Source organism: Lepisma saccharinum, chromosome 2, assembly GCF_977018435.1.
Source record: "Lepisma saccharinum chromosome 2, izLepSacc3.1, whole genome shotgun sequence".
Taxonomy (NCBI): Eukaryota; Metazoa; Arthropoda; class Insecta; order Zygentoma; family Lepismatidae; genus Lepisma; species Lepisma saccharinum.
The window spans coordinates 3,223,636-3,239,700 of NC_139230.1; the positions used below are offsets into that span (position 1 = coordinate 3,223,636).

General features: G+C 37.4%; 2 protein-coding genes across 5 annotated transcripts in view; one reads left to right on the forward strand and one right to left on the reverse strand.

The window, feature by feature from the left end:
- The window catches only part of LOC145983867 (uncharacterized), a 178,621-nt gene that overhangs the window by 66,506 nt on the left and 96,050 nt on the right, over positions 1-16,065 (reverse strand). The window lies entirely within an intron of this gene.
- Positions 9,849-16,065, forward strand: part of LOC145983869 (uncharacterized) — a 47,052-nt gene continuing 40,835 nt past the window's right edge. For 2 of the 3 annotated variants that reach the window (XM_083116933.1, XM_083116935.1), the window contains exon 1: positions 9,849-10,306. In XM_083116933.1, coding sequence (XP_082973059.1) covers positions 10,209-10,306 — 98 coding nt within the window. In that variant the 5' untranslated portion in view covers positions 9,849-10,208. Of the gene's footprint in view, positions 10,307-10,359; positions 10,531-16,065 lie in introns of those variants that run through there. The other variant, XM_083116934.1, reaches the window with a different exon arrangement.

Consider the following 16,065-nt stretch of genomic DNA (forward strand, 5'->3'; position numbering starts at 1 on the left):
AAACATAGACAATGGAATCAGTCATCATCTTCACTCCTACCGACATCTATCGGTCTCATGACGAAGTTACCCTCAAAGACGAAATTACCCCGATTGACGGTATGTAGCGAGTAGTTCTAAATTCTGCTGGTGTTTTCAAATCTCTGTTTAAACAATGATTCACAAACTGAAATAAAGTAATGAAACTCTATACATTTAGAGCATGGCCATGAAGACTTTAAAATACAGTGGGAAGTTGGGATGCACGTTTGGTAGATAAGATACATTGTATTGCTTTTGAACGAAATCGGTCAAGGAATTTTATATTGAAGTCTTATACCCTTACAAAAGTTTGAAAAATACGCTTGGCGCTGTTGAGAGTTTATCTTTCAAATACTAAATGAGAGACTAGTGAATTAGGAGTCCTGTGCCTCTTTGCCTTAAAAGAAAACGAAATAACACGTGCAAATAAATCCATGGCATGGTAACTGCAAAGGGAAGGCAAGGAATTTTCACTTCTAAATTGAAGTAATGCTTTATTTTCAATTATTTAAGAATTGAATAGCATTTCTTTCACTTTCCAACACAGAGAGCACAATGAACGAAACGAAATTTTTCTCTTCGCGTTTTCCAGTAGGCAGTGGCAAGAGCCGTCGTGCCCCCACTGGTGCGCCTATGGTCAGATGTAAATTTCGGACTTGATGTAAATGAAATTTCTTTTTATGTTTAATTCCTTATACTTCCCTTGCTTCTTCTGAAATAAAATACGTCATTATGTCAGGGAACCGACTAGATAAAAAGAGGAAGACAATTTTTACTAAATCTATATCTTTCCAAACTGACAATAACTTTAATTTAATAGGGTGCCAATAATTTCACAGGGCACTACGACGTTAACGCTTTTCTATTTTTATCTGTTTTGCTTGTTCGGCAGCCAATTTGTCCTTAGCGCCCAGGCATCCACCCTGCACGAACCTCCCCCCATTTACAACTCTATTTCTAATATATAATTTCTTTTAGAAAGGTAAGAACTCTTAGACCCACAAATATGGTCACATACATCAACTAAACTATAGACGTGAATGAATCACTTAGGTTCTTCATGAAATACTTGCCGTTTTATATCGAATACTCAGTCAGTAAATTTTATATTGGTACTATATGAATATCCGTTGGAAGAAATTATTGTCACTGCTTTTCTAGTCACCACTTTCGGTTTCTTTCTCTCTGGTCTCGTTTTCTCTTACCTTCTTCAGCCAGTTTTGCAGTAAAGTTTCCGACATTGTTACACTAAGCAGAACGAAAACACACGAACTGAGATGCTACACTGAGGCATTTGACTGTTCTCTTCTCTACCAATCCAAAAATCATCCATCTCGCCCAAGTTAAAGAAAAATAGTGTTCCTTACCATAGTAAAGCCCGCATCACACGGAACTGGATTTCCAGTAGGTATGCCCTAGTTGGCGCTGGACTGGCTACCAATTTGCTAGTTTTCGCCTCACACGATACTTATCAGCGTACTTGTCGATAGACTTTTGTTCCCATACGAGGGAAGTTGTAATGGCGGCCGCGTGAGATGTAAACAATGTATCACTTCACATTTTTAAAAGCCGATAACTATTCAACCGAGAGGAATAACGTTTCGTATAAAACGTTATTAGGTACAAAACAATGGCGCTGCTTAAATACATACTTTACAACGTTTACTGTACACGTATGGAAGAATATTTTAGTTCTTTCAAATGTAAACACCGTGCACTCAGCATAGATGGTGTAACTCAACGCGCCTTTCATGCTGTATACGTTATACATTGCTGGAGTAACGCTCGGAAACCACAGACAAAAAAGTTAATTTGCACACTCACAGATTATCTTCACATGGCAAAACTTTGCTCTGATTGGCTGTTCCACAGAATCAAGTCGAGGAAAGCAAGTAGCAATTAGAACATGTCCTATTCCGCCAAACCAGTCAAGCAGTCAACCAGGCGGCCATGATTGCTACCTAGAAAGTTAGTTCAGCGCCAACTAGGGCATTCCTACTAGAAATCCAGTTCCGTGTGATAGGGGCTTAACAGAATTCACTACAAGGAGTTAAACCTCTATCTTTCAATTTCTTCCCTTACTTTTATCGTACATTTTTCACATGAAAGATTCGAAAGGAAAATGCAACAAAATGTAAATTTAATTGACTCAGGGGTTGAATTTACAAATCTGTAACGTATTTAAGAAATATTTATTTAGGTATTCAAGCGCTGAACTCTCAACACTGTGTGCGGTATGTGCTCCCTGTAAAGAGGGCGAGAGGTCAGTTTGAAATTTTCCATCTGGCAATGTCCCTTTCCTAGAGCTGACCAAAGCCTTGTCAAGGGAGCTGGTGTTTCCAGGAAATGGCCATGCTGCACATTCCACCCTCCTTTCTTGACACTTTGGTTTTAGTTGATCGAAAGGTCCATTGGACTACGCTTCTTGTAGAGCTACAAATGGTTCCATTTTGTTAATGTTGAATTATTGTCATTCTATTGTTGATATAAAAATCCACATTTACACCCCCCTACAAGGGGGGGTGTTCCACTTTTCTGCTTGGAGGAGTGTTCGTCAAAATTCTGGAGGGTGTTGGGGGGTGTTAGGGGTGTGTGGATAAATCACTGAGTGTGGGTAAAATGCCATCATAGCTATTATTATTACTTATTTGTACGGTTTTTCTTTCATATCAATTGTGCTGTTCAATCATTGTGTAACGATTAAGCGTACTGGAGTTACAGGTGCAAGTTATTAAACACGAGTTATACAGAATCCCTTTATTCAGTTCTGCAGGGCACCCAAAACCCGTATCACCGTCTCTGTTTCTACTGGTGCATTAGTTTTAACATTTTCCAGGTAGCTTTAATGTTATCTAACTGTAATCAAGATGTTCCAGTCTTGTTTTAACGGCGGCTTACTATCTCAATTTCAAATAGACCCAGTACGGATTAGCCTATTTTGTGCTATTTTTTTAATTCTTTTTCATTATGGAAAAGTACATTATTGAAGGATTCTGTTTTGTGTCGCTCGAACCTTTTTTGTTAGTTGGGATATAATGTTGTCATCACTTTTCACAATACTTGAAGGGGCGCGTGCCCCTTTCCCCGCTAAATCCGCTAATGATGCCACGTTCCGACCAGTGGCGTGCCCAGGATTTTCGAAAGGCGGGGGAGGGGGTTACGTATACTTTTTTTGGTAGTCAGTCCTCATTTTGCCATCTCTTTCTGTCTTTGACGTTCTTTTTTTTAGGAATGCTAGGCTAAAGGGGGGTTATGGCTCCGTCAACTCCCCTCCACTTGGGCACGCCACTGGTTCAGACCGCATGTGTCAGTTCTCGATAACATGTTGATCAGAGTTATCTCGATTGCAGTGTGCTTACCGAAGAGAAACTTGACGGAACCTTGGTTTGAAAAGCTCCAAATGCGCTATGCGCTCGAGTTGAGGCAAGCCCATCTTGAGGTTCAGGCCACAGCGCTCAGTCAAGACGTCATCATCTGGAGACGATCGTCTTAACGCTGTAAACTCCTTGACGTAATTTTACCGTAGATAATTAAGGTATATTTATTTCTCTTATGAAGTTAAATTTTGACATTTACCCTCCCGACGAATATAGTTAGAAGAAAAATGTATAATATTGAATATTTACACCAAAATTTTCATTCAGGAAGTCACTATGGCCACCACAAAAATTCCTACCATAACACAAAGAAAGAGTTGAAAACCGTTAGAAACTTCCTGTCGGAAATATTTAAACATTGTATATCTTTGAAAAATATTATCGGGAATATTGGTCAGCTACAGTAAAACTCGTAACCGCTTTTGTATGAACTTTTGTATGTAAAATCAATTGATTAAATGAAAAACATGTTAGGTTGACCGTAAACTTTCCAAGTTACCTAATCAATTAAATTGTCTATAAGTTTACCCAAAATTAATCAACCAGATAATGCAGATATTCTGTGGAGCTATACAAACCTTAATTTCTATATTCTTGCAGCAAAAGCGAAAGAAATTGGTACAAGGGCAATGTTACATTTCTGTGTATAAAACTAAACGTAAATAATTTGTCACATTGTAATTTCGATCCTATTGACTTTATTGAACGAAAGATAATAAACAAATTGAATCTTTTCATTGTCGTTAGTAAGATTTGTGACAATAACTTAAGAGTTTCATTGAAGAAAAAAGCAGATTAATATTTCCATTTTAACGTTCACTTGGGAAATAAACATTTGGAATATTTCCTTACACTGTTTTTTACATTCTGTTAAAAAAAATCGTGAAGAATGTTAATATATCACTGATTTCATAATCGAAGTTACGAACATTGAAGCTTCACAAAGACAAAAAATAAAAAGCAGTTCATATGAAACAGTTTTAAACATTTAATACATTTGTAGTTCATATTAACATAGCTAGGTAACAAAATGCTTTCTGTGTAAAAACATTTGTATTTGAAACATAAGTAATATATATATTCTTGGATAGTTTTACAGACGAATATTTCATCGACGTTCTTGTTACACATCGCACCTTTGTATTTAAATGTACAACATATCTTCCATTAGCCTCCAATTAGCATAAAGAAGCATAAAGCGGGATAAAATAAGAATAAATGTACACATGAATCAACTTTGTCCCGTTGTATAGCTTTCTTTCATTAAGCACATTTTGAAACTGAAAATTTGTGTAAATAATATGAATAATTTATCGAATGCTTGCATAAAATTTACACTAACAAATTGCTTTGGTATACGTAATATTAACCAACGTTTGTAATTCAGGGTAAATTATTTGATAATTCGAAAAAAAAATGTTGACATGTTGTCCACATTTACGAGTATATTTGATGCCTATTTCGGACACATGAAATGTTTACATCATGAACTATTATTATTATTTATTTTTTAGTATAATACATTTGTTACTTGTACCGTGCGTCCATTTCGATCTGCAGCCGAGAGATCGGGAGAAGCGTGGCGGGCGGCACTGACGGAGATGCCGACATTTGCGGCCTGAAATGCCCGCTTATTTTTATGGACATATGCAGACATTTATATAAATATTGCAAAACGAGCACTAACCTGTGTTATAAGAGTATGGTTTTAATTTTAGTAGCTTAGTGACTGTATGTGCCGATGATTTTGACACGCCCAACTCTTGTGAAACACGGCGTAGAGGTTTGTTTGGAGAACGTTCTAACGCTGCACCAATATCATCGAGTTTTGCTTCGGTTAGAATCCGTCGTTTTTGCTTAGGTGTTTTAAAATTTAACGATACAGTTTCTCGTAATTTAAGGACAAGATGTCTAACCGTATCTCTGTGTGGAGTTGAAACGCATGGGAATTTCTGTACAAATTACCTACACACGTCTCGACACGAGTTTGTTTTCACGTAGGTACGTGTCATACATAAAAAAATCTTTGTTCTAACGTGAATCTTGCGGCTGGCATTCCAATCGTCTCACTGACACGTCACACATACGGTGTCGGGAAAAATGCGCCCGGGAAAAGTGCGCTCTCGCAATAAAAGTGGGAAAAATGCGCCCTCCCAAGAGTAACCAAAATGAAAAGTGGGAAAAATGCGCCCAGCATACACGACCTTCACCAATATGATAATATGTTGATTAAAACAACCTTTACGCAGCTTCATCTCACACTTAACACAGGCTTGGGACTGTCAGGAAAGAGATTTTTTTAACGTAAAGTAAAAAAAGAAAAAGAAAATATTATATTTTCCGGCGTGTTTAGAAGCTGGAGATGATGTCCTTTGTCAATTTTTTATTTTTATTTTACTTTTGTAATTTTTATTTAATATGTTGTAATTTTTATTTTATTTGATTAAAGTTTTTATTTACATTTATATTTCCATTTCTTGTGACCTCCTTTGACGATCGTTTACTCCATTTTTTGGATGTACGCCAGACTTCTCAGGCACTTGGTAAGGTCCTTGGGTGTGCTTGTTTTGTAAGTATGTGAAATTTTGCTAATCTGTTCATCCAGTTTTATGTACGTTCGTTTCCTCTTCGTTCCTTCCAAACCGATGCTAGCCCTGTCATATTTGTATCCGCTGTATTCCGCTTCCTGCTTCAGCGTCTTCAGAAGGGTGTAGAAGTTGGGATGAAGTCGAACTTTCTCGTGCAGCTTATTGTTCCACCCTTCGACAGCATTGTTCGTGCGGTGCTTTGCTTCTCCACAGTGCCACACATCAACTGGTAGATTTGGATTTTGCAGCCATTGTTGTACAAAGTAGTCAAGAAACGCTGTCTTCTTCCAGACAAAACTGGCCTAGTTCGCTCTTCTTCCGCCTTAGCAGTTCCAGGTAGAAACGGGTTTCCGAAGGAAAAGGGAAGATTTCTGCCTCTACCTCCCTTGCCCCCCCCCGCCCCCGCTGTAACCGGGAAATCCAACTCTTCAATGGATTAGTTGGTGAAGGTCATGTGTGCTGGGCGCATTTTTCCCACTTTCTAATGTGGTTACTCTTGGGAGGGCGCATTTTTCCCACTTTTATTGCGAGAGCGCATTTTTCCCGGGCGCATTTTTCCCTGATTCACACATACACACTACAATAACACAAACAAGTAACTGCAAGTAACCAAGAATAACACTCTTGCGCACAGTACGAAATTAACACACTCTTGGTTTACATTGCTCGCCACTATATTTACAACTCTGTCTTCATCTAGTCGCGAAGGAACAAAAAACTCGAGCTCGGAGATTTCGGATTGCAAGGAAGCTCACGAACACTATTGACTTTTAACGGTTTCTTCTACAGCGTAATCTTGATACAGTGTTGCACATTCAAAACCTCCAAACGATCCCCATCGGCACAAAACTCTTTCAAGGATATAAACTTAAGCAGGACGTTACTGGTCAAAACTATGATTAAAATGTTTTATTATCTGTGGCTCTTAACATCGTTTCTAAAGCGTATTTTTTTGTGTATATAAGAGCAGAACTTGGATGAATTACAGAAGAACTTTTGCGTGTTATAACACAGGTTAGTGATCGTTTTGCAATATTTATATAAATGTCTGCATATGTCTATAAAAATAAGCGGGCATTACAGGCCGCAAATGTCGGCATCTCCGTCAGCGCCGCCCGCCACGCTTCTCGGCTGCAGATCGAAATGAACGCACCGTAGTGACTGAATCACATGGAATTGCCCTAAAAATTTCTCATTTTTAACAACATCTTGAAGAAATATGAATGTTACTCTTACCTTTTTCATTGTAATTGTCTCTGCAATTGAGTACACAAGACTTATACACCATACCTCTTCCACATTTAAGCATATTTACACGTCATGTAAACTCGATTACAGTTCTTAAATTTGCATTACAATTCCATATTCACTAAAAAGGTCCAACATTGATTCCGAAGAAGCAAATCACACATGACAGCTATCTCGCCTCCAGTTGATGACGTTTAGTCACGTGACCGGAGCAAGCCATCAGGCTTTCAGATTGAGAAGGTAATGGTTGAGGCGATGCGTATATTTAATTACGTCGGCAAGCGACGTGCTTCCAGACGCTACACGGGTCGCGTTCTAGCGGCACAATAACCAAATGAAGGCACTGCAGTAGTCAGTCCTACATTTTGCCATTTTCATGCTTTTCATTTCGTTTTTGTTTAGGAATTCTGAGCCAAAGGGGAGGGGGATTTATGATTCCCTCCAACCCTAAATCCTTGGGAAAGCCACTGAAAACAGCTGACTGTTTCACTTCTTAGGTTTGGAACATTTTGCATTTTTTTCGTCTTTTCCTCACACTGTCATCAGATCGGGTTTACTTTCTTGTTAAGCGTACGTACATGCAAGAAATATTTGTTCCTGTCATTCTTACCCCCATGTTCCCGGGTTCAATACCAGGTGGAGGGTCATAGTCAGAGGCGCCCGGTCATCGGGGATGCGGCGATGACAAAGCAAAATAATAAAAATGTTGCTTTTTAAATATTTTAGAGAAGAAATAAGTCAGAATATTCGCATATTTGAGCGAAATTTGTCACGTGACACTATGAAGCAGCTAGAAATACGCAAGAGATTCGCTAAGTTTAGCGCATTGAAAGGAGAGCCCAGTTCTACCCCCTCCCCCGTGCCCAACCGTCCCGCTATGTTTCCTGTTGAGTGCAATGGTGTCAGGCGGGCCAGGTCATCGCAGCAGGTCTGTGAATCCAAGGTACTTCGACCGCTTTTTCCCCCGACTCTTGAAGGTCTGGTCATAAGAGACCTTTATCTCACCCCCTAGTTTACAAACACGGTAGGGTTTCTGTAACGTCATCCAGATGAAACTTCTCAGAATGTCCAGCACTGTAAAGCATGCGACACTCTTGTTTTTAAGAGAAAAACACATATTGAAGAGCATCGCAATGCAACTTACACAGAATACATTAAAGCAATGGTTCATAGAATTATATATATATATATATATATATATATATATATATATATATATATATATATATATATATATATAAGTAAGCAAAACAATAAATTTCCCCACGGTTAGTGCTAGAAAGAACTGAAAAAATAAAAGCAGTTCTGGATCCATTGTATTTCTTTCATAGTGTTTCTGCTTTTAATTTTTTTGGATCCTGCGGTACAAATATCGATTTCGGAAAAAAAAATGTTCTTGCTTTACAAAGCACGAAGTACTTCATTTTGTTTTGTGTTTACTATGCTTACAAATGACAAGACTGATCAAGATTTTTGTTATCGAGGTGACAGACATACTCAGACCCTCAGACAGAACCTTTTTCCTAACATATCTTACTTTCACACCAGGGATGACCAAAACTATCAGGATTCCGGAACATTTAAAATCTCGATTCTGAAATTTTACTACCCGGATTTCCGAGGCAATCCGAATTTAGAGAGAGGTTTAACAATTTTTCAATTTTTTCGGGTAGTAGTTATTAAGAAAGTTTTATCTTCCTTATTTTACGATCATATACTCCGTAGAAAAACTGGATTTGGCTATCTCTACTTCACACGTACAAACACTGTTATCATCATTATCAGTGCAGGAATCCCCCGCCCCGCCCCGGTTGAATAATTGACCCTGACGTTTGGCAAGTCTTGCTGCGATGACTACGTAAAAATGTCACGTTTCGCCACTGCTCATATTGGTTCGGATCCCACCTTAAACTGTAAGTCCAGTCCCGATTAGCCTTACTGTGCATAAAGCGGACTTAAAACACAAGATCAATCAATCAATTACCCCCATGCAATTTTTTGCGCGTGTATTTGGTCATGTATTTAATCGTGTATTTGGAGCTCATATACTTCTGTATACATAAAAACATGTCACAAGTATGTTAAAAAGAATAGTAAAGTAAATAATGAAAATAGAAAAATTCATTGCCTAGTTCAAATATGTGGTTTATGCTTAATTTCACGGTAGCATTAAATAATGCTAAATGCATTTAACACAAAGCAATTGTGCATAATCCCACAACCAATGAACTGATTTCGATATAACAACTATTTTATGTTTAATATATCATTAATTCTCATTAATGCAGACACCCATTTCGATTTTTCTTAGCTCCTCCAACGGTCGCATCACACAGACCTTCATAAAGTAAGGGAGCCAAGAAATATGAAGTTGATTGTTTTAAATGTAATTTATATTGACTTCACAGTAGAGTATTGAAAAGAAAATTTGTATCTGCATGGTTATTATTAACTTTATCCGCTTCAGTAATTCCCAAGTTTCGCGGTTTTCAGTGTATTTCAAAATTCGCTTTAATACATTCATTTGTTTTGTTCCATATATGGCGAATCACAACCCCTCTTCTCCCCAAGTCCCACCCACTTATCGAGCAAAGCAAGTTGGGCTTCCAGCTGATTAGTGAATCAATCTTTGCACTTCGAACCATCGGATCGCGGTTGAGGATTTGCAGTACCTGTGAACGCAAGGAAAAAATAACAGTGTTTTGTGTTTGAGCATGGTATTTATTTTCTCCTTGAACATACATATGTCTCAAAAATGGAGGCTCAGAGTGCATGTTATTGATTTTTCAGCAACCTAACAGTTAACCAATCGCAGTGGAGCTCACTCTTTTTAAAGGGTGAGGTTTCGATGCTCGTTTGGTTAGCCATATTTAAATGGCCAGCCATTAGGTGGAAGGGCTGGCGAAACTGTGAGACGTCGGATGTGTAAAAAGTTATTGAAACAACAAGGAACGTGTGTTTACAACATCTCACAATGCAAGTTGCAACTCTTTTTCGAGAAACCGCTACGCTCCTCGGAGCTGCAATGGAAGCGCAAGACGCTCCTGGATCGGAGTCACAGGGCTTAAAGTTGTGAGTAAACTCCAACCTGTCATTTGTAAACTAACCAGACACTGCATCAGTCATCGGCGTAGAGTAGCAGGTGCAGAAGACTTGTGTGTTGTGTTGTCATTGCAACTTAATTTTTAGACAGCGTAAAACATGCAAAAAGTGGTGCATGACTGTGTATGGCCAAACATGGGCTTTAAATGCCCTGAAAATCATTACTACAACCCCAACATGGAGTTCAGTATAGGGTAAGAAAGAGAGGATCTGGCATTTATATTATTATTTAGGATTAGAAAACAAAAAGAGGCTCTATAACGTCCGATAAGGAGCAAATTTTAAAGAAATCGATTAATACATTTCAGCGTCAAGCGATCACGGGCTGTTTGTTTACCTTTCGTTAGGCCTAATCTGCCCCGCACTGGTAAAGTTTGTTCATTCGGATACTGTTTTTTACTTATTTCGTCGTTGCTCTACTGGACATGCAGAGGTTCTTGCGTGTGGAATACTTAATTTATGAAAGGATGTACACGCTGAAACTGAATTGTAACGGGAGAAGTACTGAATCGTCGATGATAGCTTGTGGGTGAAATTTGCATGACGTCTTATTGATATATATTCAAAACAATAAAAAGTCACGTTACGAGTAAACTAATGGTTGAATTTTGGTTGTCAGTGTAATGTTTACAACTGCGAAGTATCCACTTTTTATGTTTGAAGATGGAAACCTTATTCAGTTGTAAAAATAGTATAAAAATCGGCCCTGTTTATGTTGTTTTATGATCCATTACTAATATTGGTAGAAGTCGTTCATTCTACTACAGAATGCACATCTTATACATACGTAAAGTTCTAAATGAAAGCACTGACTCTTTTAATTGTACTACATCTCACTTTATTTCATTTGACAACCTAGAGTGGTTACCCAAAATTCAATTACTTCCACTAAGTTCCCTGTTTTACTTAGATAATGATTTTCATTGCAAATTTATGGTGCATGTGTGGATGTGCTTTATAACAGTGAATACACAGAAGGTGCAATTGTTTAGGTGTAGTGCGTTTTGTATGGAAGTAATTTGTCTGAGACTGCTACCTCATAGGTTGAAATGAAATATATTGAGATAATGCAATGTTCTGCTTTGAGCATGATCCGTAGGATAAACCCTCAACATTTGCAAATTGATTCTCAATATTCTTTCAAGAGCACATAGAAACTAACTGGGGACACATGGAAAATAATTATTTCTACATTATGTATCGTACATTTATTTATCTCTAATAGTTTCAGTTTGCACAAGTTCATTGGTTATCTGATTGCTGCTTACAGGCAATGAAAATGGGAGCTTAAAAATTTTAGACATTTTGAAATTGGTGCTTACATTATGCAGGATTGTTTTTTAATCTGCAGTCAGTGTATAAAGTTGTTTCACTTAAGCAATGGAAGGTGAACTCGCAATTAATCATTATGTGGTTTACAGCAAGTTACATGCTTAGATGGTGCATAATCCATTGGTAAGGGTACTGATTGTGTAATGATTTTTACAAGTTGCATAGGAGGATAACGAAGGTATTAAGAATACTGGAAATGAGTGTGGAAGTAAGTTCCAAGTTCGGATAAACTATTGGATCCTTTCAAGGACACAGAAAGCAGTAATTCATGACGAATTATGTGGTGAAAAATGGGTTACATTAGTGATCACTCTTGTAAGTTTTTGCTGTCTGAAGTATTCTTAGAGTAGTTCACCCACTGTAACCCCTCCCTCCCGAGAATTGTGTTATTTTTTTAATCGACAAATTTTGATGTTTTACATAATATAACATTGGTTCCAGGAGACATGGAAAACTCAAATAACAGAGGTATTTCATCCAAAGAATGGCCTGTGTGAGTAAAATCCTGCCATCTCGGTACTTTTGCTGCATTTTATTATATAGTGACCACAAGGAAAAAAACCGAAAAGTGCCCGTGCAGCTTTCCCTTCTTCCGTTCAGCTCAGGCCATAAGGAAGCATGGTCCACTCTCCCCATCCCCTCCTCATGGGAGTACGGTGCACAGGAGTCACGGGTCTGCGCAGGTTGTTTTGCTTGTGGTTGCCCTATAGTATAAACTGTATGCACACTGAAATAGCGAAAGAACACATTAAAATTTGTTTCCAGCTCCAAATCTAACACTCCTATAGACGTAAAATTATAGCTGCTGTTGTGGAATTTTGTTTTGGGTGCTATATTCACCTGGGCAAAGCCTTCGGACTGTATTTCTTTGTGGTAAGGTAACGGACATACCTTACTTCACAATAACACATTTCCGCAAGCTAAAAACAACATAATCTTCATAAACCATGCAAAATATTTCACTTTCTCGAGGGGGTACGGAGTGTCAAGGGTACCACATTCTTTTTTGCATTGTGTACACATGCAAGAAATAAAGAAAAATGTGGAAATATGAATGTAATCAAATCTATCAATCCTAATCTACTCAAAAATATATAAATAATAACAAAGCAAGCATGTAGGATCATGATTATAATGTTAAGAATACCAAACGTGAGCAGAATGGAAACAAAAATAATCAATATGTAATCAGAAAACCTGTTCAGAATCTGCTTACAGACAGGTATTGGATTCCATTCATGTAGAAAACATATGTGCATCATTATGATATCCAAATTCCGCAATCAAGATCTGGGCCAATGTTATTTGCATTGCCTATGAACACAATGGTACACAGTTGGACCAGCTATCACAAACCATGAGCTAGGAAATCATTCTCTTACTCAATAGATACTGTTATTAACTTATTAAACCGCTCAGAAAACTACTGGTTGATACGTTTCTCTATTTAGTGCAGAGTGGATGAAAACAGTATAGTCAATGTATTCATAGTCAATGTATTCACAGCACACATTTCTGCATAGACTCATCCACATTTCTCAGTTCTAAAATCATTTTAGAATGGTGATGGTATGCTACAATTGTGTGTGTGTGAAAGTTTTAAATCGAAGTCAATAATGAGGGAGAGTTAAAAAACATGTTCATGTATGGTCTCTCTGTCATGTAAGAATAATGCACATATAATTAACTGCACAATCAAATTATTCTCAGTGGATGAAGATGGGATTCTGCCATTGATGCAAATGCACAAATTAAATGTGTTGCTTGTGTTTCATAACCAAATGGATTTTTCCATTGACTTTGGTATATCAGTCTTTGGTGTACCTTCCCACATGTAGGCACAAATTTTACATCATCAAGATGATTATCTGTATCATACCATTGCAGCAAATTCCATTGAATACCATGTACTGGTGGAGTGATGATTTTAAATGCTTTTTTGACATACTTGTTTTTTTCACTCATGATTCCTTTGTATTTATTGGTTACTTTGCTTTGTGTCTTCATGCATGTTGCTCAGTTCTAACTAAATTGATGCATGGCAAGTAACTTCAGTGCTTACTGTAGGGTTGCCAGGAACTGTGAATTATGATTGGATTACTAACTATGAAGGAATATGCTTGATGCTGCAGTGTGTTAAATCATTATGTGATGGAATCATTAGTCATGGTTTTGTCATAATTACCAGAAGTGCACACGCACACTAACCTTGGAACATACGTACTATGAATAGGCATTCAAATTTTACTGAAATGTTAAAAATTCTTGGAAAGTTGTGATCACTTGTACAATCCTGTAAGACTGCATTTCTTTCCATAAAGGAGGGGAGTGTGCAGGTTTTTGAAGAGCAGCAGGAATAACACATTGACTCACTCTACCAAGTGTACCATGGATTGTGTAGATCTTATGGCCATTTCTGTAACACCTATGCAAATTTAGACTTTTTCTTTACATCTCTTTTCTACCACAATATAAATGATGATTGCATGACGTTTGATGAAAGGATACCCGTACACAAGCACTGATGCCCAGTCTGAGACTCAAATCTAACCATTGGGGATGGTTCATCGAAGTCCTGATTTCTGATAGTGTGCGCGACTAATGGCACATCTAATTTTTACTCTGCCATTCCGTGAGTGACTGACACAGAGTACTTTGTTTATTTATGTGTTTGTGATTTTTCTTAAACTGTGATATTTTGTGCAATAACTTAACAGTTGGTGTAGTAAGATGGACAGAAAGCAGGAAGAGCAGATATGACAGTTATTCTTGAAAATTCCAAGGGAAAGTGAGTCAATAGATGGACAGTTTGATTCCGATGACCATTAAGGCCCATCAGCGTAACATTTGTAAGTGTGGCATGAAATATTAAAAGGACTTTGAATCACCAGTTATTTTTTTGCAGCAGAAACTCATTTTTCCAGTTGCCTTCCCAATGGTGCAGTGCTAACGTTTTTGCCTTGTAATCAAGCTGTCCTAGGTTTGATACCCAGTAGGGGCAAAAGTGGTTCGGATCCCACTTTAAACTGCAAGTCCAGGCCTGATTAGCCTTTCTGTGCATAAAGTGGACTTAAAACAAAAACTCAAGAAAATCATTTTTTCAATTTCATGGTCACACGTGTAACATTGAAATTTTCATTGTGCGGAATATTACTTATTTTGTCCTGTGTATTTATTTTATTAACTAAATTATACATTTCATAGTTTTATACAATCTCAACTGTTTGCAAAAAATTATTCATGATAATTTAGGGTTTGGCTTTTTAGACCTTCAATTGAACATATTTTACTCACCTGGTCTCTGGCACTCTGCGCAACCTTCTCGTGGGACTGATGAAGGGTTAAATTGTACAGTGAGTCAAATCTACAATTAATACAATGCAATATAGTAATTAAAAATATGTAGCTCCACATGCAATCAACTGAAAATAATTCAGCGCTACCAGAGTACTGATAGTACCACTACTACTGTTATTAATAATGCTAAACGTTACTGTCAAAGGATTTTGAGTTGTTAGTTAAATGGTCATAGCAAGAATTGAGTTTGACATGGCTGATGTAGTTGGTCTTCATAGAAGCTGAATGATCTTAGCTTGCATGCATGTTACTACCATCTTCATGCATGATATATTATTTTGCTGGTTTTAGTAGTGTAGTGGATGTATGGAAGAGTCATTAACGTAATATGATACAATGCCAGAGGTTCCAGGTTCAAACTCTGCATGAGACATGGGTAAACATTGAGTTTGTCCCATTGCCCATTTCGTAACCATGAACCTAAGAGGTAGAAAAGTGACATACAGTAACTTAAATAGGAAGAAAGGAACCTTGGAGCCTGCGGTTAAATAAAAATCCATGTAGTTGGGAAGATATGCAGGGAACGGATGTTTTAAGTGGGAATTGGAAAGGAATGCTGTAATGGTGAATTAAAAGGAAATGACAGGTACATTTAAAATCATTGTTTTTGTTGAAATATATATTGCTAATCACCATTCTCTCCATACAAACTGAATACAAGACAAATTTCTAGATCTAAAGCAAAAAGAGAATAAGCTTCCAATAGCTCATAAAATTTAAAATTTGTGGCATGTATGGTATATACAGGATTGGGAAGGAAAGCATGAAAAATTCAACATGACGTGTTAAGGCAATCAACAAATGCTGCTGATGACATCACTATCTGCAAAAACATTGTTTTATTTCAAATCCTTCCATCTTATTCCCCATGTTGTTATACATGTAACCTTGCCTACTTTTTATACCACTCTTGGCTAGCACCTGTTTCTGTAAGTATTTATAACCTGGAATTTAAACATGCTGCTCATTAAAGTGTATTGTGATTAAGTAATAAACAGTCTCTAGTGTTGTTTAATTTTTTAAAAAAATAAAACTTGTGA